Raw genomic sequence first — 27,275 nt, 5'->3', positions numbered from 1 at the left:
TACGCTTCCTAGGCATGGTTAACTTCCTGGGGAAGTTCATTCCCAACCTTGCCTCCCACACGACGGCTCTTCGCCACCTAGTAAAGAAGACCACGGAGTTCCAGTGGCTGCCCGCACACCAGAAGGAATGGGAGGAGCTCAAAATTAAGCTCACCACAGCCCCGGTATTGGCGTTCTTCAACACCTCTCGTGATACGAAGATTTCGACTGATGCCAGCCAGTCCGGCATTGGGGCGGTATTCCTGCAACGGGATGACACTGTGTCATGGGCCCCGGTCTCCTATGCCTCACAGGCCATGACCCCCACAGAACAGCGCTACGCGCAGATCGAGAAGGAGTGCCTGGGTTTGTTAACCGGCATAGACAAGTTCCACGACTACATGTATGGTCTCCCCCAGTTTACCATAGAAACCGACCATCGCCCCCTGGTCAGCATCATACATAAGGACCTGAACGAGATGACCCCTCGCCTCCAGCGCATCCTACTCAAGCTCCGGAGGTACGACTTCCAACTGGTCTACACCCCGGGAAAGGACCTCATAATTACGGATGCCCTATCCAGAGCAGTGAGCACACCGCCCGACTCGGAGGGGTTCGTCTGTCAGGTCGAAGCACAGGTGGCCTTCACATCGGCAAATCTGCCAGCTGATGATTCAAGTCTGGCCCGTATTCGCCGGGAGACTGCGGCTGACCCCCTGCTACAACGTGTGATGCGCCACATGATGGGAGGGTGGCTCAAAGGACAGTGCCTGCAATTCTACAATGTCCGGGACGACTTGGCCGTCATTGACGGTGTCCTCCTAAAGCTGGACCGGATTGTGATTCCACACAGCATGCACAAGCTGGTCCTCGACCAACTGCACAAAGGCCATCTGGGGGTTGAGAAGTGCAGACGGAGGGCCTGAGAGGCTGTATACTGGCCGGGCATCAGCGATGACATTGCCAACATGGTGCTCAACTGCCCCACCTGCCAAAGGTTTCAGCCGGTGCAACCTCCTGAGACACTTTATCCCCATGAGTTGGTGATGTCCCCCGGGGCGAAGGTGGGTGTGGACCTTTTTCATGCGCTTGGCAGGGATTACGTCATCATCATAGATTACTTTTCAAATTACCCAGAGGTCATACGCCTGCACGATTTGACATCGTCCGCTGTCATAAGGGCCTGCAAAGACACCTTCGCTCGCCATGGCATTCCGATTACTGTCATGTCAGACAATGGGCCCTGCTTTACAAGCCAAGAATGGTCTTCTTTTGCTGCTTTGTATGGCTTCACACACGTGACGTCCAGCCCTCTGCATCCCCAGTCCAACGGCAAGGCGGAAAAGGGCGTTCACATCGTCAAGCGGCTCCTCTGCAAGGCTGCTGCTGCCGGATCGGATTTCTGCCTCGCCCTGCTGGCCTATCGCTCGGCCCCACTAGCCACTGGCCTCTCATCAGCCCAGCTGTTGATGGGTCGCGCCCTCAGGACCACTGTGCCATCCATTCTGGTCCCTACACCCAACTATGCTCCAGTACTGCAAAGGATGCGATAGCAGCGTGCTCAGCAGAAGGTGGCTCATGACACACGAGCAACTGATCTTCCTGCCCTGGTGCCTGGAGACAACGTCTGCATCCACCTACCAGAGGGTGGCTGGTCAGCAACTGCCGAAGTTCTCCGACGCGTGGCTCCCCGCTCGTTCCTGGTTCGCATGCCTGATGGCTCCCTTCGCAGGCGCAATCGCCGGGCTCTTCGCCTGCTTCCGCGCTCGCTACGTGAACATACACCGGTGCCACGCCCTCCTGTTGTTCCTGATGTGGACTTCGTGGAGCTTCCTGCCACCATGCCCATTCCTCTGTCGCCTGTGGCCAGGCCCATTCCTCAGCCGGTGGATCCTGACCCAGCCTTGAGGCGGTCAACCCGAATTCGTCGCCCACCTACTAGGCTGGACTTATGAGCCTGTTTGAACATTGAACTCACTGACGTATTATGCCACAATGTTAATATGTTTCTCTTTTGTTATTACAGGAGGTCGTTTTGATGCTTAATATTTACACGTGTTTTGTTTATGGTACAACCTCGTTGCTATGTTGCACCTGACACCGTCCTATGTATATAGTTTCGCCTCATGTACATGTTGTAGATATTGCACACACACACATTCAGCTGCACTCAGTACACATCTATATTTATGACCACATAGGCACATGTTCTTGTAAAAAAGGGGGGATGTCATTATATTCAGATAAACATCATGGTGCAAACATACATACACACTGATGGACAGATCAATGGACCAATCAATAAACACACATCACAGCCAATAGCATACACACTATAAAACGGGGAACACGACACTTCCCGCTCATTCCAGCAGGATACAGCTCAGGGCACAGAGCTCACAGCAAGCAACTGAGTTGTACCATTCGCAACCATGTTGGTTCATCTACGTAGCAGAGCATCCAACACGACATGGTGGGGCAGTGGTTAGCACTGCTTCCTCGTAATGCTGGGGACCCAGGTTCGATCCTGACCCCGGGTCACTGTCCGTGTGGAGTTTGCACATTCTCCCCGTGTTTGCGTGGGTCTCACCCCCACAACCCAAAGATGTGCAGGGTTAGTGAATTGGCCACGCTAAATTGCCCCTTAATTAGGAAAAAATAATTGGGTACTCTAAATTTTAAAACAAAGTCACCCAAGGTCGAGTTCAGAGCTTCTGTCTGTATTCGTAATGAGATCCAGAGCGGAGTGGTCCTGGCAGAACCCAAATGAGCCAATTATTGGTAGTGACATTTGATTGCACTGTCAAAGCCACTTAAAGTGTCTCAGTGTGGACTGAAGAGGCAATGATCGGGTGAATGCAGAGCAGGGCTATGATTAAGTGTAAGAAAGGATTTAAAAGTCAACGGGTGCAATCCCCACTCATATCATAGTGTCAATGCGGGAAGGTTTCGCTTTTGTATCCATATCGCAATTACTATTTCAGTTCGGACTGAACTCAGCATCAGCACTCAGACACTCAAAGCCAATCAGAACGAAACCCCTCCATGGCAAAGAGTGAACTCAATAAATTAAAAGACAAAGTTCAACATGGCAGATTTAAAATAAAACAGGAAACATTGAGCAAGCCGGGCAGCGATTTTCTTTCCTCTTCTGATTGTGTCACCGGAAAAGTCAGCATTTATTGCCCATCCCTAATTGCCCCTCAAGGTGATGGTGTGCCACCTGCCTGGAACAGACGGGCACTTCTGTGGACTCGGGCGTGGTTCCAGGCTGGTACGTAATTCCCTGTCTGGAGGGAAGCCGCGTACCCGCCGTCAGACACACGCAGCACCGACTGGCGACTCCCAGCCGGTGTGTCCTGAGGTCTTGGCAGCTTGACCACCACGATCGTGGGACCAGTTCTGGGAAGGTGGGATTTGTACAAGCCTACAAGATCTACTCCTGAACAGGACCGGGTTCAATGTCGTTGCAAGGAGATTTACTGTGTTGTTGGGGTGGCTTTATACTAGATTGGCAGGGGGGTGGGAGCCTGAGGACAGATTCGGATGGGACGGATTCAGAGCAGGAAGCGGGAGACCGAGAATGAGTGAGAGACTCTGACAGAAGAAGCAACAGTTAGAAAGTGTACAGAGCACAGGAATTTGGCAATGTTCAAAGGTATTTATTTGAATGCAAGGAGTATAGCAAACAAAGCTAATGACCTGAGGACAGCAGATATCATCGCTATAACAGAAGCTTGGCGTAAAGAGGGGCAAAAATGGCAGCTTGACATCCCTGGATCTAGGATGTTCAGTCAGGATAGAGGTGGATAAAAAGATGGGGGTGCCGCCCGATTGAAGAATAAATTACAGGTGTGAGGTGGGAGGATAATGTGCTCAATGAAGCATCAAATGACATCATTTGAGTTGAGCGAGAAATACAAAGGAGGCAGCCATACTTCTAGGAGTGTTCTATAGACCTCCAAATCATGAGAGGGAGATAGAAGAGCAAATATGTAGGCAGATTTCTGAGTGCAAAATTAATAGGGCGGTAATAGTTGGGGACCTCAACGACCCTAATATCAACCAGGCTACGAACAGTATGAAGGGCAGGGAGTCTAGATATCTGTAAACTGCATTCAAGAGAACTTTTTTTTGCCAGCATGTAACAAGCCCAATGAGACGGGGCATAATTCTAGATTTGGTCTGAGGAAATTAAGCTGGATAAGTGGATAAAAAGCAGTGGGGGATCGTTTTGGAGATCAGTTTTAACAATTCATTTACGGGAGGCGGGCAGCAAGGGAACACAGTGGTTAACACAGTTGCTTCACAGCTTCAGGGTCCCAGGTTCGATTCCCGGGTTGGGTCACTGTCTGTGCGGAGTCTGCACATCCTCCCCGTGTGTGCGTGGGTTTCCTCCGGGTGCTCCGGTTTCCTCCCACAGTCCAAAGATGTGCAGGTTAGGTGGATTGGCTGTGCTAAATTGCCCTTAGTGTCCAAAATTGTCCCTGGCATTGGTTGGGGTTGCTGGGTTATGGGGATAGGGTGGAGGTGTGGACTTGGGTAGGGTGCTCTTTCCAAGAGCCGGTGCAGACTCGATGGGCTGAATGGCCCAGGGACAGGAGGGAGTCAAGTTATGGGAAATAATTGCTGTTAAAACTGAAGCACAGGGCGGCACGGTGGCGCAGGGTTTAGCACTGCTGCCTCACTGCGCCGAGGACCCAGGTTCGATCCCAGCTCCGGGTCGCTGTCCATGTGGAGTTTGCACATCTCCCTGTGTCTGTGTGGGTCTCACCCCCACAACCCAAAGATGTGCAGGCTAGGTGGATTTTCCACGCTAAATTTCCCCTTAATTGGAAAAAAAAATGAATTGGGTACTTTAAGAATAAACGACACATAACTGAAGCCAGTTCCATACAGGGCAGAACAACTGTCTGTGCGGAAATTGCACGTTCTCCCCGTGTCTGCGTGGGTTTCCTCCGGGCGCTCCGGTTTCCTCCCACAGTCCAAAGACGTGCAGGTTAGGTGGATTGGCCATGCTAATTTGCCCATAGTGTCCAAAAAGGTTAAGTGTGGTTACTGGGTTACATGGATAGGCTGGGGTGCTCTTTCCGGGGGGCAGATGCAGATTCGATAGGCCGAATGGCCTCCTTCTGTGCTGTAGATTGTATGAAATGTGGGCTTCGCTGACTAGGTCAGCATTTATTGCCCACCCCTAATTGCCCTTAAGGTGGTGGTGAGCAGCCTTGTTGGACTGCTGCGGGCCCTGTGGTGTAGGTACACCCACAGTGCTGTTAGGGAGAGCTCCAGGATTTTGACCCAGCGACAGTACCACATACATGGTAGACTGGCCAGAAAAGTAAATGCCCAGAGGAAGCAGGGGGATGTGATGGGTTGGGTCCAAAATTGGCTCACTGGGTAATGATCGACAAATGTTTTTGGAAAACATTTTGCGGAGGTGTTCTACAGGGCTCAGTGTGGGGTTCCCTGCTGTTTGTGGTATCAAATAATGATTTGGACTTTACGAAATGGACCGTGAGGAGGATAGCTGTGCAGTCTCGAATGACATCAACAATTAAACAACAGTGGCAAATAGAATTCAATCCACAGACATGAGAGGCTATGCAAATTAAGCAAGGGAATACTCAATAAATGGGAGGATATTGAGAGAGGGAGAGAAAATGAGAGATTTCGCAATTCCTGTCCACAGGTCCCTGACGGGTAGATAATACAGGAAGCACATGGAATGCTTTCCTTTATTGGATAAGGTATTTAATGCAAATACACGGATGTAATGATGGCACTGTGTTGAACGCTGGTTAGGCCACAGCTGGGGTTTCATGTACAGTTCTGGTCACCGCATTACAGGAAGGACATAATATGGGCGACACGGTAACACAGCAGTTAGCACTATTGTTTCACAGCGCCAAGGTCCCAGGTTCGATTCCTGGCTTGGGTCACTGTCCGTGTGGAGTCTGTACCTTCTCCCCGTGTCTGCGTGGGTTTCATCCCACAAGTTTCCGAAAGACGTGCAGGGTAGGTGAATTGGACATTCTGAATTCTCCCTGTGTACCCGAACAGGCGCCGGAATGTGGCGACTCGGGGCTTTTCACAGTAACTTCATTGCAGTGTTAATGTAAGCCTACTTGTGACAATAAAGATCAGCAATTAATTACCCCAGAGAAAGTGCCAGAGGAGATTTACAAGAATGTTGTCAGGGTTGAAAAATTGCAGCCACGAGGAAAGATTAGGTGGGCTGGGTTTATTTTCCTTAAAAGAAAAGAGGTGTACAAGATTAGGAGAGGCCTGGATAGGGTAGACAGGGGGAGGTCCGTTTCCCCGAACAGGGAGATCAATTACCAGGGGACACAGATTTAAGGTGATTGGTAGAAGGAATAGAGGGAACTTATTATCAAAATAGATCAATGTTAAAATTGTACATATTCCTGGAAAGGATGTGATTGTGGATGCTTTGTCACACTTGTTTAAGGGCTGGTTAGTTACTAATGTAGCGACTGGGAAGGGAACCTGCATAATGGAGATCATTTGGATGAAAATGTGTTTGTGATTTATGTCTTGCATCCCTGAAGTTTCATTCTTTTTTGGCGGGCGGGGGGGGGGGGGGGGCGGTATGTAAGGAGCCTTCCTGTTTACTTCCTTATTTTCATTTTCTTTTATTTTTCTGTTCAACATTTGGACTTGGATGATTGGTGGAATCTTACTTTAAGGCAAGCAGCCAGTAAGCAGCCTTTATCTTTAATTCAAACAGAAGAATCCCGAAGGCTGTGTTGGTTTAGACTGGTGATTTCAGAGTGGCCGGCATCAGTGATGATTGTTTGATTGATTGGCTGGAGGTCAACGAATCGGCCCAAAAGGATGTGCTCTGCCCGGTAACAGGCGGTGATTGGATTTGATCACACGGAAATATTTTCCAGAGTCCCCAGCCTTGCGTTTGGTTTCAGTTTTGATTCTGGCAGAGTCGGTGAAGTGGTCCAACTAACCCTCTCCAAAAAGATCGAGCTAATTCTCTCCCTCTCTGTTATCTGGCCGACCAGATCCAGAATTTGCAGTTTACCTTTGAATGCATCATTACTTTACGATGCATTAATGGAGTCGGAGAAATAGGGAAGGGGTCTCTCCAGCATCTTTCAAGGCCAAATACATTTCTTAATGTTGCAAAGAAATTAATTGTTTGCGCTTGAGGAGGTATGTAAAAGATACTGCAAGCACTTTCGAACAGAAAGCACAGCCCAGAGAAAGCAGTGCTAGCTTAATTCATCTATTTTGGGGTTTTGCAAAAGACAATAGTTAGAAATGTGTCCCAATATGAAAATCAGAATGCAGATTTTATTTTATTGGGGCAAAAGAGCATCACAGTGGAAGAGCAGACACATTCCGGCAACATGTCGGGCGGAACCCCATTCACTTCACACTTAATGAAACTTACAGCTTGCAGGAGTGAAGTGTACAAATTCTGAGAACATGATTCGATTGGCAAGTTGTTAAGAGGTAATTCATTCCACTCGTGATAATCAGTACCTTAAACCCGGTCAATTAGAATCAAATTAGTCAAGGGGAAGAGATCATAGTGCATCAATCTGTCCCGTATTAAATGACAAGAGCTGATTTTTTAAAAAGCTGTTTCCTGCCCCTGGCACCATTAGATTATTGGAAAGAAGCTGAGGCAACTGAGACACACATCCCCCAGACGCAGAACCCTGCACAGCGTATGGTCAGATCAGCTCCAACATCATGCACTGCCTGGATAACACAGTGCTGGTCACCCTGGATAACACACGGGTCACCCCGGATAACACACTGGCCACCCTGGATACCACACTGGTCACCCTGGGTAACACACTGGTCACTCTGGATAACACACTGGTCACCCTGGGTAACACATTGGTCACTCTGGATAACACACTGGTCACCCTGGGTAACACACTGGTCACCCTGGGTAACACACTGGTCACCCTGGGTAACACACTGCTCCATCGCTCTCCTCCAGGCAATAGATGTCACGCAGCAGCAGCCGAATGAATGCAGTGATTACTGAGAGAGAAGGGTTCGGGGAACAGCATTAACTTTAGAAGCCATACTGTTGCCCCCAGAAACACTCGACCGTCTAAAGAACAAGTGCAAAACTGTTTTACGGGTTCGTTGCGAGTCTTGTTATGAACATGTCTGAAGACAGTTTCAGCTGTGTCATGATGTCACAGTCCGTGTGCACAATATTCATTCTCGATCTCTCACTGTGACAAGTTAAGTCTGGGACTCAGCAATAAATCATCATTAGATCTGTGGTTACACCTACTGTGAGTGGTTTTGAGCATTTCAGTGGAAGACAAGCGCCAGGGTGTTAACATTTGCAGCTCGAATTGTAACGCAACACCACTAGCCGTTGGCCCATTAACAGAGAGCTTTGAAATGTAAATCCCCTAATTATTAGGATGTGTTAAGTGGCAACTATCTGAGGCAATGAGTAAACAGTGGGAAATGCAGTTTGTCAGCATTAACCTTTTCTTCCTGATATATTAGTAAAAACACAGCAGTATAACTCAGCACGACACTAAGTACGAGGCATTTCCCACGAGTGAGAAATATGCATGATCTGGCGACCTATCAGAGACAGATAACACGATGATATAAATTAAATTCGAACCGAATTCCTGAGCTCAGCTTGCAGCATGGATCTGAACCACAATCAGCCTTAATGCAGTAATTCAAGTTGTCAGGAGCCCACAGGTTTCCTGAAACTCTCGCTCTTCAGAAGGCCTGGGGTGTGCCCCACTTGTAATAAGACTTCACCTATTTCGACAGACGTGCTCAGATCTGGGCCTGCCTTGCTGCCGCAGGGGGAATCTGGATGTCAGGGAGTAGATTACAGCCGGTGATTATGTCCATTTTCTCCGTCACGGACTTCAAATCCTCCAAAATTAAGCGGATGCTGTGCGAGGCATTGATGATGCCGTTCTGGGAGTTGCTCAGGTGGCTGGTGGCCGTTCGGATCTCCTTGGTGGCACTCTCGTACATCTGCTTCACCGCGTGCTCCACGTTCTGGTGAAGGCGCCCGTTGCTCTCCCTCAGTTTCTGCTGGAGCAGGGTGCCGAACCGGCCCTGGTGCCGAAACCTCAGAGCCGGCCTCTCCTCCACCGCCGTCAGGATGTCCGACTGCCCGTCCCGGATGACTATCAGTGGGGGCAGGCCACGCTGCATGGCCTGCTGGATATCCGGCACCGCCGTTGCGACGTCTTCATCCTCGTCGTCCGTTTCCGATGCTTCGCCGGGCACTTTGGTTCCCGTCTGTAAGATGTTGGCCGGTGGTGAGGATGTGAGGTAGACCTCTTCCTCAGAGTCTGTCTCAGACGCCTCTCCCTCAATAATGGTCCTGCATTCAGTGCTGGTCATATTTCGTGCTCACCTGAAGAATGAATGCATCATTACTTTACGATGCATTAATGGAGTCGGAGAAATAGGGAAGAGGTCTCTCCAGCATCTTTCAAGGCCAAATACATTTCTTAATGTTGCAAAGAAATTAATTGTTTGCGCTTGAGGAGGTATGTAAAAGATACTGCAAGCACTTTCGAACAGAAAGCACAGCCCAGAGAAAGCAGTGCTAGCTTAATTCATCTATTTTGGGGTTTTGCAAAAGACAATAGTTAGAAATGTGTCCCAATATGAAAATCAGAATGCAGATTTTATTTTATTGGGGCAAAAGAGCATCACAGTGGAAGAGCAGACACATTCCGGCAACATGTCGGGCGGAACCCCATTCACTTCACACTTAATGAAACTTACAGCTTGCAGGAGTGAAGTGTACAAATTCTGAGAACATGATTCGATTGGCAAGTTGTTAAGAGGTAATTCATTCCACTCGTGATAATCAGTACCTTAAACCCGGTCAATTAGAATCAAATTAGTCAAGGGGAAGAGATCATAGTGCATCAATCTGTCCCGTATTAAATGACAAGAGCTGATTTTTTAAAAAGCTGTTTCCTGCCCCTGGCACCATTAGATTATTGGAAAGAAGCTGAGGCAACTGAGACACACATCCCCCAGACGCAGAACCCTGCACAGCGTATGGTCAGATCAGCTCCAACATCATGCACTGCCTGGATAACACAGTGCTGGTCACCCTGGATAACACACGGGTCACCCTGGATAACACAGTGCTGGTCACCCTGGATAACACACTGGTCACCCCGGATAACACACTGGCCACCCTGGATACCACACTGGTCACCCTGGGTAACACATTGGTCACTCTGGATAACACACTGGTCACCCTGGGTAACACACTGGTCACCCTGGGTAACACACTGGTCACCCTGGGTAACACACTGGTCACCCTGGGTAACACACTGGTCACCCTGGGTAACACACTGCTCCATCGCTCTCCTCCAGGCAATAGATGTCACGCAGCAGCAGCCGAATGAATGCAGTGATTACTGAGAGAGAAGGGTTCGGGGAACAGCATTAACTTTAGAAGCCATACTGTTGCCCCCAGAAACACTCGACCGTCTGAAGAACAAGTGCAAAACTGTTTTACGGGTTCGTTGCGAGTCTTGTTATGAACATGTCTGAAGACAGTTTCAGCTGTGTCATGATGTCACAGTCCGTGTGCACAATATTCATTCTCGATCTCTCACTGTGACAAGTTAAGTCTGGGACTCAGCAATAAATCATCATTAGATCTGTGGTTACACCTACTGTGAGTGGTTTTGAGCATTTCAGTGGAAGACAAGCGCCAGGGTGTTAACATTTGCAGCTCGAATTGTAACGCAACACCACTAGCCGTTGGCCCATTAACAGAGAGCTTTGAAATGTAAATCCCCTAATTATTAGGATGTGTTAAGTGGCAACTATCTGAGGCAATGAGTAAACAGTGGGAAATGCAGTTTGTCAGCATTAACCTTTTCTTCCTGATATATTAGTAAAAACACAGCAGTATAACTCAGCACGACACTAAGTACGAGGCATTTCCCACGAGTGAGAAATATGCATGATCTGGCGACCTATCAGAGACAGATAACACGATGATATAAATTAAATTCGAACCGAATTCCTGAGCTCAGCTTGCAGCATGGATCTGAACCACAATCAGCCTTAATGCAGTAATTCAAGTTGTCAGGAGCCCACAGGTTTCCTGAAACTCTCGCTCTTCAGAAGGCCTGGGGTGTGCCCCACTTGTAATAAGACTTCACCTATTTCGACAGACGTGCTCAGATCTGGGCCTGCCTTGCTGCCGCAGGGGGAATCTGGATGTCAGGGAGTAGATTACAGCCGGTGATTATGTCCATTTTCTCCGTCACGGACTTCAAATCCTCCAAAATTAAGCGGATGCTGTGCGAGGCATTGATGATGCCGTTCTGGGAGTTGCTCAGGTGGCTGGTGGCCGTTCGGATCTCCTTGGTGGCACTCTCGTACATCTGCTTCACCGCGTGCTCCACGTTCTGGTGAAGGCGCCCGTTGCTCTCCCTCAGTTTCTGCTGGAGCAGGGTGCCGAACCGGCCCTGGTGCCGAAACCTCAGAGCCGGCCTCTCCTCCACCGCCGTCAGGATGTCCGACTGCCCGTCCCGGATGACTATCAGTGGGGGCAGGCCACGCTGCATGGCCTGCTGGATATCCGGCACCGCCGTTGCGACGTCTTCATCCTCGTCGTCCGTTTCCGATGCTTCGCCGGGCACTTTGGTTCCCGTCTGTAAGATGTTGGCCGGTGGTGAGGATGTGAGGTAGACCTCTTCCTCAGAGTCTGTCTCAGACGCCTCTCCCTCAATAATGGTCCTGCATTCAGTGCTGGTCATATTTCGTGCTCACCTGAAGAATGAATGCATCATTACTTTACGATGCATTAATGGAGTCGGAGAAATAGGGAAGAGGTCTCTCCAGCATCTTTCAAGGCCAAATACATTTCTTAATGTTGCAAAGAAATTAATTGTTTGCGCTTGAGGAGGTATGTAAAAGATACTGCAAGCACTTTCGAACAGAAAGCACAGCCCAGAGAAAGCAGTGCTAGCTTAATTCATCTATTTTGGGGTTTTGCAAAAGACAATAGTTAGAAATGTGTCCCAATATGAAAATCAGAATGCAGATTTTATTTTATTGGGGCAAAAGAGCATCACAGTGGAAGAGCAGACACATTCCGGCAACATGTCGGGCGGAACCCCATTCACTTCACACTTAATGAAACTTACAGCTTGCAGGAGTGAAGTGTACAAATTCTGAGAACATGATTCGATTGGCAAGTTGTTAAGAGGTAATTCATTCCACTCGTGATAATCAGTACCTTAAACCCGGTCAATTAGAATCAAATTAGTCAAGGGGAAGAGATCATAGTGCATCAATCTGTCCCGTATTAAATGACAAGAGCTGATTTTTTAAAAAGCTGTTTCCTGCCCCTGGCACCATTAGATTATTGGAAAGAAGCTGAGGCAACTGAGACACACATCCCCCAGACGCAGAACCCTGCACAGCGTATGGTCAGATCAGCTCCAACATCATGCACTGCCTGGATAACACAGTGCTGGTCACCCTGGATAACACACGGGTCACCCTGGATAACACAGTGCTGGTCACCCTGGATAACACACTGGTCACCCCGGATAACACACTGGCCACCCTGGATACCACACTGGTCACCCTGGGTAACACATTGGTCACTCTGGATAACACACTGGTCACCCTGGGTAACACACTGGTCACCCTGGGTAACACACTGGTCACCCTGGGTAACACACTGGTCACCCTGGGTAACACACTGGTCACCCTGGGTAACACACTGCTCCATCGCTCTCCTCCAGGCAATAGATGTCACGCAGCAGCAGCCGAATGAATGCAGTGATTACTGAGAGAGAAGGGTTCGGGGAACAGCATTAACTTTAGAAGCCATACTGTTGCCCCCAGAAACACTCGACCGTCTGAAGAACAAGTGCAAAACTGTTTTACGGGTTCGTTGCGAGTCTTGTTATGAACATGTCTGAAGACAGTTTCAGCTGTGTCATGATGTCACAGTCCGTGTGCACAATATTCATTCTCGATCTCTCACTGTGACAAGTTAAGTCTGGGACTCAGCAATAAATCATCATTAGATCTGTGGTTACACCTACTGTGAGTGGTTTTGAGCATTTCAGTGGAAGACAAGCGCCAGGGTGTTAACATTTGCAGCTCGAATTGTAACGCAACACCACTAGCCGTTGGCCCATTAACAGAGAGCTTTGAAATGTAAATCCCCTAATTATTAGGATGTGTTAAGTGGCAACTATCTGAGGCAATGAGTAAACAGTGGGAAATGCAGTTTGTCAGCATTAACCTTTTCTTCCTGATATATTAGTAAAAACACAGCAGTATAACTCAGCACGACACTAAGTACGAGGCATTTCCCACGAGTGAGAAATATGCATGATCTGGCGACCTATCAGAGACAGATAACACGATGATATAAATTAAATTCGAACCGAATTCCTGAGCTCAGCTTGCAGCATGGATCTGAACCACAATCAGCCTTAATGCAGTAATTCAAGTTGTCAGGAGCCCACAGGTTTCCTGAAACTCTCGCTCTTCAGAAGGCCTGGGGTGTGCCCCACTTGTAATAAGACTTCACCTATTTCGACAGACGTGCTCAGATCTGGGCCTGCCTTGCTGCCGCAGGGGGAATCTGGATGTCAGGGAGTAGATTACAGCCGGTGATTATGTCCATTTTCTCCGTCACGGACTTCAAATCCTCCAAAATTAAGCGGATGCTGTGCGAGGCATTGATGATGCCGTTCTGGGAGTTGCTCAGGTGGCTGGTGGCCGTTCGGATCTCCTTGGTGGCACTCTCGTACATCTGCTTCACCGCGTGCTCCACGTTCTGGTGAAGGCGCCCGTTGCTCTCCCTCAGTTTCTGCTGGAGCAGGGTGCCGAACCGGCCCTGGTGCCGAAACCTCAGAGCCGGCCTCTCCTCCACCGCCGTCAGGATGTCCGACTGCCCGTCCCGGATGACTATCAGTGGGGGCAGGCCACGCTGCATGGCCTGCTGGATATCCGGCACCGCCGTTGCGACGTCTTCATCCTCGTCGTCCGTTTCCGATGCTTCGCCGGGCACTTTGGTTCCCGTCTGTAAGATGTTGGCCGGTGGTGAGGATGTGAGGTAGACCTCTTCCTCAGAGTCTGTCTCAGACGCCTCTCCCTCAATAATGGTCCTGCATTCAGTGCTGGTCATATTTCGTGCTCACCTGAAGAATGAATGCATCATTACTTTACGATGCATTAATGGAGTCGGAGAAATAGGGAAGAGGTCTCTCCAGCATCTTTCAAGGCCAAATACATTTCTTAATGTTGCAAAGAAATTAATTGTTTGCGCTTGAGGAGGTATGTAAAAGATACTGCAAGCACTTTCGAACAGAAAGCACAGCCCAGAGAAAGCAGTGCTAGCTTAATTCATCTATTTTGGGGTTTTGCAAAAGACAATAGTTAGAAATGTGTCCCAATATGAAAATCAGAATGCAGATTTTATTTTATTGGGGCAAAAGAGCATCACAGTGGAAGAGCAGACACATTCCGGCAACATGTCGGGCGGAACCCCATTCACTTCACACTTAATGAAACTTACAGCTTGCAGGAGTGAAGTGTACAAATTCTGAGAACATGATTCGATTGGCAAGTTGTTAAGAGGTAATTCATTCCACTCGTGATAATCAGTACCTTAAACCCGGTCAATTAGAATCAAATTAGTCAAGGGGAAGAGATCATAGTGCATCAATCTGTCCCGTATTAAATGACAAGAGCTGATTTTTTAAAAAGCTGTTTCCTGCCCCTGGCACCATTAGATTATTGGAAAGAAGCTGAGGCAACTGAGACACACATCCCCCAGACGCAGAACCCTGCACAGCGTATGGTCAGATCAGCTCCAACATCATGCACTGCCTGGATAACACAGTGCTGGTCACCCTGGATAACACACGGGTCACCCTGGATAACACAGTGCTGGTCACCCTGGATAACACACTGGTCACCCCGGATAACACACTGGCCACCCTGGATACCACACTGGTCACCCTGGGTAACACATTGGTCACTCTGGATAACACACTGGTCACCCTGGGTAACACACTGGTCACCCTGGGTAACACACTGGTCACCCTGGGTAACACACTGGTCACCCTGGGTAACACACTGGTCACCCTGGGTAACACACTGCTCCATCGCTCTCCTCCAGGCAATAGATGTCACGCAGCAGCAGCCGAATGAATGCAGTGATTACTGAGAGAGAAGGGTTCGGGGAACAGCATTAACTTTAGAAGCCATACTGTTGCCCCCAGAAACACTCGACCGTCTGAAGAACAAGTGCAAAACTGTTTTACGGGTTCGTTGCGAGTCTTGTTATGAACATGTCTGAAGACAGTTTCAGCTGTGTCATGATGTCACAGTCCGTGTGCACAATATTCATTCTCGATCTCTCACTGTGACAAGTTAAGTCTGGGACTCAGCAATAAATCATCATTAGATCTGTGGTTACACCTACTGTGAGTGGTTTTGAGCATTTCAGTGGAAGACAAGCGCCAGGGTGTTAACATTTGCAGCTCGAATTGTAACGCAACACCACTAGCCGTTGGCCCATTAACAGAGAGCTTTGAAATGTAAATCCCCTAATTATTAGGATGTGTTAAGTGGCAACTATCTGAGGCAATGAGTAAACAGTGGGAAATGCAGTTTGTCAGCATTAACCTTTTCTTCCTGATATATTAGTAAAAACACAGCAGTATAACTCAGCACGACACTAAGTACGAGGCATTTCCCACGAGTGAGAAATATGCATGATCTGGCGACCTATCAGAGACAGATAACACGATGATATAAATTAAATTCGAACCGAATTCCTGAGCTCAGCTTGCAGCATGGATCTGAACCACAATCAGCCTTAATGCAGTAATTCAAGTTGTCAGGAGCCCACAGGTTTCCTGAAACTCTCGCTCTTCAGAAGGCCTGGGGTGTGCCCCACTTGTAATAAGACTTCACCTATTTCGACAGACGTGCTCAGATCTGGGCCTGCCTTGCTGCCGCAGGGGGAATCTGGATGTCAGGGAGTAGATTACAGCCGGTGATTATGTCCATTTTCTCCGTCACGGACTTCAAATCCTCCAAAATTAAGCGGATGCTGTGCGAGGCATTGATGATGCCGTTCTGGGAGTTGCTCAGGTGGCTGGTGGCCGTTCGGATCTCCTTGGTGGCACTCTCGTACATCTGCTTCACCGCGTGCTCCACGTTCTGGTGAAGGCGCCCGTTGCTCTCCCTCAGTTTCTGCTGGAGCAGGGTGCCGAACCGGCCCTGGTGCCGAAACCTCAGAGCCGGCCTCTCCTCCACCGCCGTCAGGATGTCCGACTGCCCGTCCCGGATGACTATCAGTGGGGGCAGGCCACGCTGCATGGCCTGCTGGATATCCGGCACCGCCGTTGCGACGTCTTCATCCTCGTCATCCGTTTCCGATGCTTCGCCGGGCACTTTGGTTCCCGTCTGTAAGATGCTGGCCGGTGGTGAGGATGTGAGGTAGACCTCTTCCTCAGAGTCTGTCTCAGACGCCTCTCCCTCAATAATGGTCCTGCATTCAGTGCTGGTCATATTTCGTGCTCACCTGAAGAATTGAACACAAGATTGTTATTTTTATCCAAGCAGTTTACTGCGGATCATAGAATCCCAGTGTAGACAGACCCGAACCATTCAGCCCATCGGTCCTGCACCGACCATTCAAACGAGCACTCTTCCCATAACCATTAACAAACCACCCCTCCCTATCCCCCTACCCTAACCTGCACATCCCTCGACACTAAGGAACAATTTAGCAATCCACTGTGGGAGGAATCCGGAGCACCTGGAGGAAACTCACGCATACACGGGGAGAAAGTGCAAACTCCACACAGACAATGACCCGAGGCCCGAGTTGAAGCCTGGTCCCTGGCACTGTGAGACAGCAGTGTTAACCCGGGTCCCTGGCACAGTGAGACAGCAGTGTTAACCCAGGTCCCTGGCACTGTGAGACGGCAGTGTTAACCCGGGTCCCTGGCACTGTGAGACAGCAGTGTTAACCCGAGTCCCTGGCACTGTGAGACAGCAGTGTTAACCAGAGTCCCTGACACTGTGAGACAGCAGTGTTAACCCGAGTCCCTGGCACTGTGAGACAGCAGTGTTAACCCGGGTCCCTGGCACAGTGAGACAGCAGTGCTAACCCGGATCGCACTGTGACACGGCAGTGTTAACCTGGATCCCTGGCACTGTGAGACAGCAGTGTTAACCCGGGTCCCTGGCACTGTGAGACAGCAGTGTGAACCCGGGACCCTGGCGCTGTGAGGCAGCAGTGTTAACCCGGGTCCCTGGCACAGTGAGACAGCAGTGCTAACCCGGATCCATGGCACTGTGAGACGGCAGTGTTAACCCGGATCCCTGGCACTGTGAGACAGCAGTGCTAACCCGGATCCCTGACACTGTGAGACAGCAGTGTTAACCCGAGTCCCTGGCACTGTGTGACAGCAGTGTTAACCCGGGTCCCTGGCACTGTGAGACAGCAGTGTGAACCCGGGTCCCTGGCGCTGTGAGACAGCAGTGTGAACCCGGGTCCCTGGCACAGAGAGACAGCAGTGCTAACCCGGGTCCCTGGCACTGTGAGACAGCAGTGTTAACCCAGGTACCTGGCACTGTGAGACAGCAGTGTTAACCCAGGTCACTGGCACAGAGAGACAGCAGTGTTAACCCGGGTCCCTGGCACTGTGAGACAGCAGTGCTAACCCGGGTCCCTGGCACTGTGAGACAGCAGTGTTAACCCAGGTCCCTGACACTGTGAGACAGCAGTGCTAACACGGGTCCCTGGCACTGTGAGACAGCAGTGTTAACCCAGGTCCCTGACACTGTGAGACAGCAGTGTTAACCCGTCCCTGGCACTGTGAGACAGCAATGTTAACCTGTCCTTGGCACTGTGAGACAGCAGTGTTAACCCGGGTCCCTGGCACTGTGAGACAGCAGTGTTAACCCAGGTCCCTGGCACTGTGAGACAGCAGTGCTAACCCGGGTCCCTGGCACTGTGAGACAGCAGTGTTAACCCAGGTCCCTGACACTGTGAGACAGCAGTGTTAACCCGGGTCCCTGGCACTGTGAGACAGCAGTGCTAACCCGGGTCCCTGGCACTGTGAGACAGCAGTGTTTACATGGGTCCCTGGCACTGTGAGACAGCAGTGTGAACCCGGGTCCCTGGCACTGTGAGACAGCAGTGTTAACCCGGGTCCCTGGCACTGTGAGGCAGCAGTGCTAACCCGGGTCCCTGGCACTGTGAGACACCAGTGCTAACCCGGGTCCCTGGCACTGTGAGACAGCAGCGTTTACACGGGTGCTTGGCACTGTGAGACAGCAGTGCTAACCCGGGTCCCTGGCACTGTGAGACAGCAGTGTTTACCCGGGTCCTTGGCACTGTGAGACAGCAGTGCTAACCCGGGTCCCTGGCGCTGTGAGGCAGCAGTGCTAACCCGGGTCCCTGGCGCTGTGAGGCAGCAGTGCTAACCGCTGTGCCGCCAGTGTGATCTCCTGGTCCAGTGCGGGAGGGGTGAGGGTGGTGAGGATTTCAGACGTGATGCTTCCCCACATTGGACTGAGTTTGAATCTCGTCTTACTTCTCAGGAGGTCTGACAGTTTGGGCAGGATGGGGAGTGTGATTATGGTGATAAACAAGGAATGTGTGGGATATGCTGGATGGACCACATCTTTTCCCATCTCCTCATGGTTTAAATGCGAACACAACCAGTCAATGAGGTCTGCAAACTATTCCCATGGCTTTGGGAGTTAGTTGGCCAGTTAACAGAGAGACCTGCCTCACTCAGGTACGTGGACAGGGCAGGTACCTGGACAGGGTAGGTACGTGGACAGGGCAGGTACCTGGACAGGGCAGGTACCAGGACAGGGCCGGTACCTGGACAGGGCAGGTACCAGGACAGGGCAGGTACCTGGACAGGGCAGGTACCAGGACAGGGCAGGTACCTGGACAGGGCAGGTAACTGGACAGGGCAGGTACCAGGACAGGGCAGGTACCAGGACAGGGACCAGGACAGGGCAGGTACCTGGACAGTGCAGGTACCAGGACAGGGCAGGTACGTGCACAGGGAAGTACCAGGTAGGGCAAGTACCTGGACAGGGCAGGTACCTGGACAGTGCAGGTACGTGCACAGGGCAGGTACGTGGACAGGGCAGATACCAGGACAGGGCAGGTACGTGGACAGGGCAGGTACGTGGACAGGGCAGGTACGTGGACAGGGCAGGTACGTGGACAGGGCAGGTACGTGGACAGGGCAGGTACGTGGACAGGGCTGGTACGTGGACAGGGCAGGTACGTGGACAGGGCAGGTACGTGGACAGGGCAGGTACGTGGACAGGGCAGGTACGTGGACAGGGCAGGTACGTGGACAGGGCAGGTACGTGGCCAGGGCAGGTACGTGCACAGGCAGGTACGTGCACAGGGCGGGTACGTGCACAGGGCAGGTACGTGCACAGAGCAGGTACGTGCACAGGGCAGGTACGTGCACAGGGCAGGTACGTGGACAGGGCAGGTACGTGGACAGGGCAGGTACGTGGACAGGGCAGGTACGTGGACAGGGCAGGTACGTGGACAGGGCAGGTACGTGGACAGGGCAGGTACGTTGACATGGCAGGTACCTGGGCAGGGCAGGTACCAGGACTGCGCAGGTACCAGGACAGGGCAGGTACGTGCACAGGGCAGGTACCAGGACTGGGCAGTACCTGGACAGGGTAGGTACCAGGACAGGGCAGGTACTTGGACAGGGCAGTTCCAGGACAGGGCAGGTACGTGGACAGGGCAGGTACGTGGACAGGGCAGGTACGTGGACAGGGCAGGTACCAGGACAGGGCAGGTACCAGGACAGGGCAGGTACCAGGACAAGGCAGGTACCAGGACAGGGCAGGTACCTGGACAGGGCAGGTACCAGGACAGGGCAGGTACCAGGACAGGGCAGGTACCAGGACAGAGCTGGTACCTGGACAGAGCCGGTACCTGGACAGGGCAGGTACCAGGACAGAGCAGGTACCTGGACACGGCAGGTACCAGGACAGAGCCGGTACCTGGACAGGGTAGGTACGTGGACAGGGCAGGTACCAGGACAGGGCAGGTACCAGGACAGGGCAGGTACCAGGACAGGGCAGGCACGTGGACAGGGAAGTACCAGGTAGGGCAAGTACCTGGACAGGGCAGGTACCTGGACAGTGCAGGTACGTGGACAGGGCAGGTACGTGGACAGGGCAGGTACGTGGACAGGGCAGGTACGTGGACAGGGCTGGTACGTGGACAGGGCAGGTACGTGGACAGGGCAGGTACGTGGACAGGGCAGGTACGTGGACAGGGCAGGTACGTGGACAGGGCTGGTACGTGGACAGGGCAGGTACGTGGACAGGGCAGGTACGTGGACAGGGCAGGTACGTGGACAGGGCAAGAACCTGGACAGGGCAGGTACCTGGACAGTGCAAGTACGTGGACAGGGCAGGTACGTGGACAGGGCAGGTACGTGGACAGGGCAGGTACGTGGACAGGGCAGGTACGTGGACAGGGCAGGTACGTGGACAGGGCAGGTACCTGGACAGGGCAGGTACCTGGACAGGGCAGGTACCTGGACAGGGCAGGTACCAGGCCAGAGCCGGTACTTGGACAGGGCAGGTACGTTGACATGGCAGGTACCTGGACAGGGCAGGTACCAGGACTGCGCAGGTACCAGGACAGGGCAGGTACGTGCACAGGGCAGGTACCAGGACTGGGCAGTACCTGGACAGGGTAGGTACCAGGACAGGGCAGGTACTTGGACAGGGCAGGTACCAGGACAGGGCAGGTACGTGGACAGGGCAGGTACCAGGACAGGGCAGGTACCAGGACAGGGCAGGTACCAGGACAGGGCAGATACCAGGACAGGGCAGGTACCAGGACAGGGCTGGTACGTGGACAGGGCAGGTACGTGGACAGGGCAAGAACCTGGACAGGGCAGGTACCTGGACAGTGCAGGTACGTGGACAGGGCAGGTACGTGGACAGGGCAGGTACGTGGACAGGGCAGGTACGTGGACAGGGCAGGTACGTGGACAGGGCAGGTACGTGGACAGGGCAGGTACCTGGACAGGGCAGGTACCTGGACAGGGCAGGTACCAGGCCAGAGCCGGTACTTGGACAGGGCAGGTACGTTGACATGGCAGGTACCTGGACAGGGCAGGTACCAGGACTGCGCAGGTACCAGGACAGGGCAGGTACGTGCACAGGGCAGGTACCAGGACTGGGCAGTACCTGGACAGGGTAGGTACCAGGACAGGGCAGGTACTTGGACAGGGCAGGTACCAGGACAGGGCAGGTACGTGGACAGGGCAGGTACCAGGACAGGGCAGATACCAGGACAGGGCAGGTACCAGGACAGGGCAGGTACCTGGACAGGGCAGGTACCAGGACAGGGCAGGTACCTGGACAGGGCAGGTACCAGGACAGGGCAGGTACCAGGACAGGGCAGGTACCAGGACAGAGCTGGTACCAGGACAGAGCTGGTACCTGGACAGAACCGGTACCTGGACAGGGCAGGTACCAGGACAGAGCAGGTACCTGGACACGGCAGGTACCAGGACAGAGCCAGTACCTGGACAGGGCAGGTACCAGGACAGGGCAGGTACCAGGACAGGGCAGGTACCTGGACAGGGCAGGTACCTGGACTGGGCAGGTACCAGGACAGTGCAGGTACCTGGACAGGTCAGGTTGGGCAGGTCAGGTACCAGGACAGGGCAGGTACGTGGACAGGGCAGGTACCAGGACAGGGCAGGTACCAGGACAGGGCAGGTACCAGGACAGAGCAGGTACCTGGACAGGGCAGGTACCTGGACAGGGCAGGTACCTGGAGAGGGCAGGTACCAGGACAGGGCAGGTACCAGGACAGGGCAGTTACCTGGACAGGGCAGTTACCTGGACAGGGCAGGTACCTGGACAGGGCAGGTGCCTGGACAGGGCACTCATTGCCTGTACTAACTGTGGAAAACAATCGTCATGTTGGCGAAAGAGATTTCATTCTGTTTGCTCCTGCACTATGTTCCTCAATCGAACACAATCTTATCCCCACAAATATAGAACCACACAATTCTTAGAGTGGAGGAGGAGGCCATTCGGCCCATCGAGTCTGCATCGATCCTCTCACAGAGCACTCTACCGATATCCAATCCTCCCCAACCTATCCCCATAACCCCACCTAACCGGCACATCTTTGGACTGTGGGAGGAAACCGGAGCACCCGGAGGGAACCCACGCAGACACGAGGAGAACGTGTAGACTCCACACAGGCAGTGACCCAGGGCCGTAATTGAACCCGGGTCCCTGGCTCTGTGAGGCAGCAGTGCTAACCACTGTGCTACCCCCGTGTGTGGCAAAAGTGGGGCTGTTCATTTGGGAAGGCACAATTTAGATGCAGAATATTATTTAAATGGGAGACTGCAGCATAGAGAATGTGGGTGCAGATTTGTTTACAAAATGTTAGTCTGCAGGTACAGCAAGTCATTGGAAAACAACTGGAGGTTTACCGGGCTACTTCCTGGGATGGAGGGTTATTTAAAGATGGAGGTGAGGAGAAATTTATTTTTTCACAGGATTGTTTTTTTCTAAATAAATTTAGAGTACCGAATTCAATTTTCCCAACTAAGGGGCAATTTAGCGTGGTCAATCCACCCACCCTGCACATCTTTGGGTTGTGGGGGTGAAACCCACGCAGACAAGGGGAGAATGTGCAAACTCCACACGGACAGTGATCCAGAGCTGGGATCGAACCTGGGACCTCCGCGCCGTGAGGCAGCAGTGCTAACCACTGGGCCACCGTGCTGCCCACTTTTCACAGGTTGTTGACCTTTGGATTGGTCTTCTCCTGCAACAAGCCACAGGCCAGACAGCAGCTGGTGGGGAGTTATCGTGATTTTGGGAGCGGCACGGTAGCACAGTGGTTAGCACTGTTGCTTCACAGGGTCAGGGTCCCGGGTTCGATTCCGGCCTCGGGTGACTGTCTGTGTGGAGTCTGCACATTCACCTCGTGTCTGCATGGGTTTCCTCCGGGTGCTCCGGTTTCCTCCCAGAGTTCAAAGACGTGCAGGTTAGTTGGTTTGGCTGTGATAAATTGCCCTTCGTGTCCGAAAGGTTAGGTGGGGTTATTGCGATAGAGTGGAAGTGTGGGGTTAAGTAGGGTGCTCTCTCGGGGGCCGGTGTGGACTCGATGGACAGAATGGTCTCCTGCTGCACTGTAAATTCTATGACTTCTATGACTATGGGGGATAGGCTGAAAGGAGAGAATGGTCTCCCCCTGCACCACAACAGGCCAGGCAGCAGCTTGTGTGGAGTTATAGTCATGTTGGGGGATAGGCTGGAGGGGCTGAAGGGCCTCCTGCTGCATCACAACAGGCCAGGCAGCAGCTTGTGTGGAGTTATAGTCATTCTGGGGATAGGGTTGAGGAGCTGAATGGCCTCCTCCTGCACTACAACAGGTCAGGCAGCAGCTTGTGTGGAGTTATAGTCATGCTGGGGGATAGGCTAGAGGGGCTGAAGGGCCTCCTGCTGCACCACAACAGGCCAGACAACAGCTTGTGTGGTGTTCAGGGTGATTCTGGGGTAGGCTGGAAGGGCTGAATGGCCTCCTCAGCACCGCAGAAACGTCACAATCACCCGAGGGCCACATCCCGTTGCCCATTGGACCGCCCGGCTGTCAATCAGCGGCCCGCATTCCAATCACAGAGCGGCTGAAGCCGCGGCCGGGGCCTCGATCCCGGAGCCGCACAGTGGCAGGACCACTCACCCTGAACCCAGGCCCCAAACACAGGGGCACTCACCCCGTCCCCGGCCGCGCCCTCACCGCGGCTCCCAAACACACCAGCCACTCGCCGAGCGGACAGGCATCAGGAGCGGCAAAGTCCAACCACCCGAACCAACAGCCACTCACCCAGCCGAGGAACGGAAGGACAGGGCTCGCCGACTACAGCGCCGCCTGGCGGCCGGGAGGGGTAATACTGCCCACAGCACCGCCAGGAGGCCCGGAGGGGTAATACTGCCCACAGCGCCGCCAGGAGGCCCGGAGGAGTAATACTGCCCACAGCGCCGCCTAACGGCCTGGAGGAGTAATACTGCCCACAGCGCCGCCAGGAGCCCCGGAGGAGTAATACTGCCCCCAGGCGGCTAGGAGGGAGATTGCTAATAATGGCCACCCCTCCCCCTGGCGGTGTCAGTGTGAAACTCCCACAGATTCTTCTACTTTTCCTCATTGATCTCTCCGACCGCTGAGTGAATCTCTTCGCATAACGGCACAGTGGTTTGTTGGTGTAGTGATAGTACACTGCCCCCTGGTGGATAGGAGGATGTAGGGATGGTACACTGCCCCCTGGTGGATAGGAGGATGTAGGGATGGTACACAGCCCCCTGGTGGATAGGAGGAAGTAGGAATGGTACACTGCCCCCTGGTGGATAGGAGGAAGTAGGGATGGTACACTGTTCCCTGGTGGATAGGAGGATGTAGGGATGGTACACAGCCCCCTGGTGGATAGGAGGATGTAGGGATGGTACACTGCCCCCTGGTGGATAGGAGGATGTAGGGATGGTACACAGCCCCCTGGTGGATAGGAGGAAGTAGGAATGGTACACTGCCCCCTGGTGGATAGGAGGAAGTAGGGATGGTACACTGTCCCCTGGTGGATAGGAGGATGTAGGGATGGTACACAGCCCCCTGGTGGATAGGAGGATGTAGGGATGGTACACTGCCCCCTGGTGGATAGGAGGAAGTAGGAATGGTACACTGCCCCCTGGTGGATAGGAGGAAGTAGGGATGGTACACTGCCCCCTGATGGATAGGAGGAAGTAGGGATGGTACACAGCCCCCTGGTGGATAGGAGGATGTAGGGATGGTACACTGCCCCCTGGTGGTTTGGAGGGTGTCGTGATGGTACACTGCCCCCTGGTGGATAGGAGGAAGTAGGAATGGTACACTGCCCCCTGGTGGATAGGAGGAAGTAGGGATGGTACAGTGCTCCCTGGTGGTTTGGAGGGAGTAGGGATGGCACACTGCCCCCTGGTGGTTTGGAGGGTGTAGGGATGGCACACTGCCCCCTGGTGGTTTGGAGGGTGTAGGGATTGTTCACTGCCCGCTGGTGATTTGTTGCGTTTAGCGTTGATAACATTGGCCATTTGCAGGGTGACGGTTCCTATCTCAATCAGGAAGTGTTTAGTTCTAAGAGTCTTTCACCTTCAACAGGAGAGGCAGAGCAGCATAAAAAACTAAATTGTACAGAATTCTTCACAGTAAATTGCATGCGTAGGGACAGTTTCAAAATAGTTAAAAGTGAAAATTAGGATTCACGTCAGGAAATCCTAAACATAAAAAGCCATCAACAGTTGGAATGTTCTTCCGAACAAAGTAATTGAAGTGAATCTGCTGGGATTACCTCGATGGGCCGAAGGGCCTATTCTGTGCTATGCTGGGATATCCTGATGAGTATTGATTACTCCAATTCAGTAAGAATTAGGTCTTTACGAATGCATAAGGAGGGTAAAACTGCCTTCCTTTCTAGGTTAGTGGTTATAAAATTATGGCAGGAGGGTTGGTTACCCGTGTTTACAGATTTAAGGTATTTGGCAAAAGCACCAGAGTCCAACAATGTGCAGGTTCAGTGGATTGGCCGTGATAAATTATCCTTTAGTGTTCAAAAGGTTAGGTGGGGCGATTGGGTTACGGGGATCAGGCGGGTTGTGGGCCGAGGTAGGCTGTTCATTGAGAGAGTCAGTGCAGACTCGATGGGCCGAATGGCCTCCTTCTGCACTACAGTGATTGTATGAGGTGACAAGAAGGAAAATAAATTCCTCAGCGTGACGTTCTGATTGGAATGTTCTGATTGGAAGAGACACGTCAGCGTAAGTATAGTCTGTAATGACTTTCAGAAGGCAATTGGATGAAGAAAATGTACGGGGTAAGGGCAGAGAAATGGGACTTGGCAGACGGCAAAGAGCCAACAGAGACACAGTATCGAATCGCATCTTTCTGTGTTTCAGCATTCTCTGATTCTATCATTCCCTTCTCGACAGATCAGTCGTACCCGCCTGGTTCTTCCCTCGAGAACCCACGTACCCAATCTGTTTTGAGAGCTTTTGGTCGCATAGTCCACAATTCAGCTTTAAGCACCTCTGCCTGGTTTAATGGTAACCCTATCATTTAAAGCAGATGTTTGCTGCATTTTGTGACCATCTTGCCTTCATATTGATTTAAACTGATGAGTTGGAACCCCATTCTAGGTCACACTCCAATCAGTGTTGCTGCTGCTGTGATGTAACGTTCCTTCGAATGGAATCATAATGTTGGCATTGGTCTGCTTGTTGAACACAAACTGTTGGAAATCCTCAGCCGGTCAGGTAGCCTCTGTGCTGACACATTTCCAATATCTGCAATGTTTTGCCTTCGTTCAAATTTGGTTTTTCCATTTTGTGGGGAGTTACAGATTCCATGGCACTATTTGAAGATGAGCAGGAAGTTTTTTATTGGTTCCCTAACCAGGATTCTTTCCACAACCAACGTCGCTGAAAATAGATGAATTTTTTGAATCACTTTGTTATTTTTGAGGACGGACTGCTTGCCAAATGCTGTTTTGAGTCTGCCTTCTTCGGTTTGTTCACTGGCGAACTGTGCCTGTACCATCTTTGGGCGACAGGACTTTATTCTGACCTGGGGGAAAGTGCAATCCATTTGGCAAGGTTGTGAATCCAATTTGACGTGACTTCCATTTTATACAATTGTATAGGGTGTTGGTGAGACCACATCTGGAGTAGTGTGTCCAGTTTGGGTCTCCTTGTTTGAGGAGGGATGTGGTGGCATTGGAGGCAGTTCAGAGGAGGGTCACCAGATTGATTCTGGGGATGAAAGGGTTGACGTTTGAGGAGAGATTTAACAGTTTGGGCCTATACTCGCTGGAGTTTAGAAGGGTGAGAAAGGATCTGATCGAGGTGTTTAAAAGGGGATTGATCAAAGTAAACGTAGACCAAATGCTCCCCCTTGTGGGGAAATAGGGCAGCACAGCGCCAGGGTCCCAGGTTCGATTCCCGCTTGGGTCACTGTCTGTGCGGAGTCTGCATGTTCTCGCTGTGTGTGCGTGGGTTTCCTCCGGGTGCTCCAAAAACACCAAGGTCCTTTTGTTCCTCGGAAATTACCAGTGTCAGGTCATTCATTGATACTTCCTTGTCAAATTGCTCCTTCCCAAGTGTATCACCTCACACTTTCCAGGGTTAAATTTCATCTGCCACTTATTCGCCCATTTGAC

At 51.8% G+C, this 27,275-nt stretch overlaps 4 protein-coding genes across 7 annotated transcripts; all 4 read right to left on the bottom strand.

The window, feature by feature from the left end:
- Positions 1–7,291: 7,291 nt before the first annotated feature.
- On the bottom strand, positions 7,292–9,513 carry LOC140402468 (biogenesis of lysosome-related organelles complex 1 subunit 3-like). The gene has a single exon (XM_072490283.1). The coding sequence runs from the start codon at positions 9,364–9,366 to the stop codon at positions 8,785–8,787; it is 582 nt and encodes a 193-aa protein (XP_072346384.1). The 5' UTR covers positions 9,367–9,513; the 3' UTR covers positions 7,292–8,784.
- Positions 9,514–9,642: 129 nt separating this feature from the next.
- Positions 9,643–11,909, bottom strand: LOC140402466 (biogenesis of lysosome-related organelles complex 1 subunit 3-like). The gene has a single exon (XM_072490281.1). The coding sequence runs from the start codon at positions 11,760–11,762 to the stop codon at positions 11,181–11,183; it is 582 nt and encodes a 193-aa protein (XP_072346382.1). The 5' UTR covers positions 11,763–11,909; the 3' UTR covers positions 9,643–11,180.
- Positions 11,910–12,038: 129 nt separating this feature from the next.
- Positions 12,039–14,305, bottom strand: LOC140402467 (biogenesis of lysosome-related organelles complex 1 subunit 3-like). Its single transcript, XM_072490282.1, has one exon. The coding sequence runs from the start codon at positions 14,156–14,158 to the stop codon at positions 13,577–13,579; it is 582 nt and encodes a 193-aa protein (XP_072346383.1). The 5' UTR covers positions 14,159–14,305; the 3' UTR covers positions 12,039–13,576.
- A 129-nt stretch (positions 14,306–14,434) lies between these two features.
- LOC140402465 (biogenesis of lysosome-related organelles complex 1 subunit 3-like) lies at positions 14,435–24,007 on the bottom strand. Of its 4 annotated transcripts, none has more exons than XM_072490277.1 (2): positions 23,921–24,007; positions 14,435–16,567 (listed from the first exon to the last, which is right to left on the bottom strand). In XM_072490277.1, exon 2 carries the CDS (start codon positions 16,552–16,554, stop codon positions 15,973–15,975), a length of 582 nt encoding a protein of 193 aa, XP_072346378.1. In that variant the 5' UTR covers positions 16,555–16,567; positions 23,921–24,007; the 3' UTR covers positions 14,435–15,972. The 4 variants fall into 4 exon arrangements, with proteins under 4 accessions (XP_072346378.1, XP_072346377.1, XP_072346379.1 ...); XM_072490276.1 differs by having other exon boundaries at positions 23,811–23,932; XM_072490278.1 differs by lacking the exon at positions 23,921–24,007 and adding an exon at positions 23,777–23,902.
- Between the last annotated feature and the right edge of the window lie 3,268 nt (positions 24,008–27,275).

Source organism: Scyliorhinus torazame, chromosome 25 (genome assembly GCF_047496885.1).
Source record: "Scyliorhinus torazame isolate Kashiwa2021f chromosome 25, sScyTor2.1, whole genome shotgun sequence".
Lineage (NCBI taxonomy): Eukaryota > Metazoa > Chordata > Chondrichthyes > Carcharhiniformes > Scyliorhinidae > Scyliorhinus > Scyliorhinus torazame.
The sequence above is the reverse complement of the archived record's forward strand: the minus strand, read 5'-3'. Positions and strand labels throughout refer to the sequence as shown.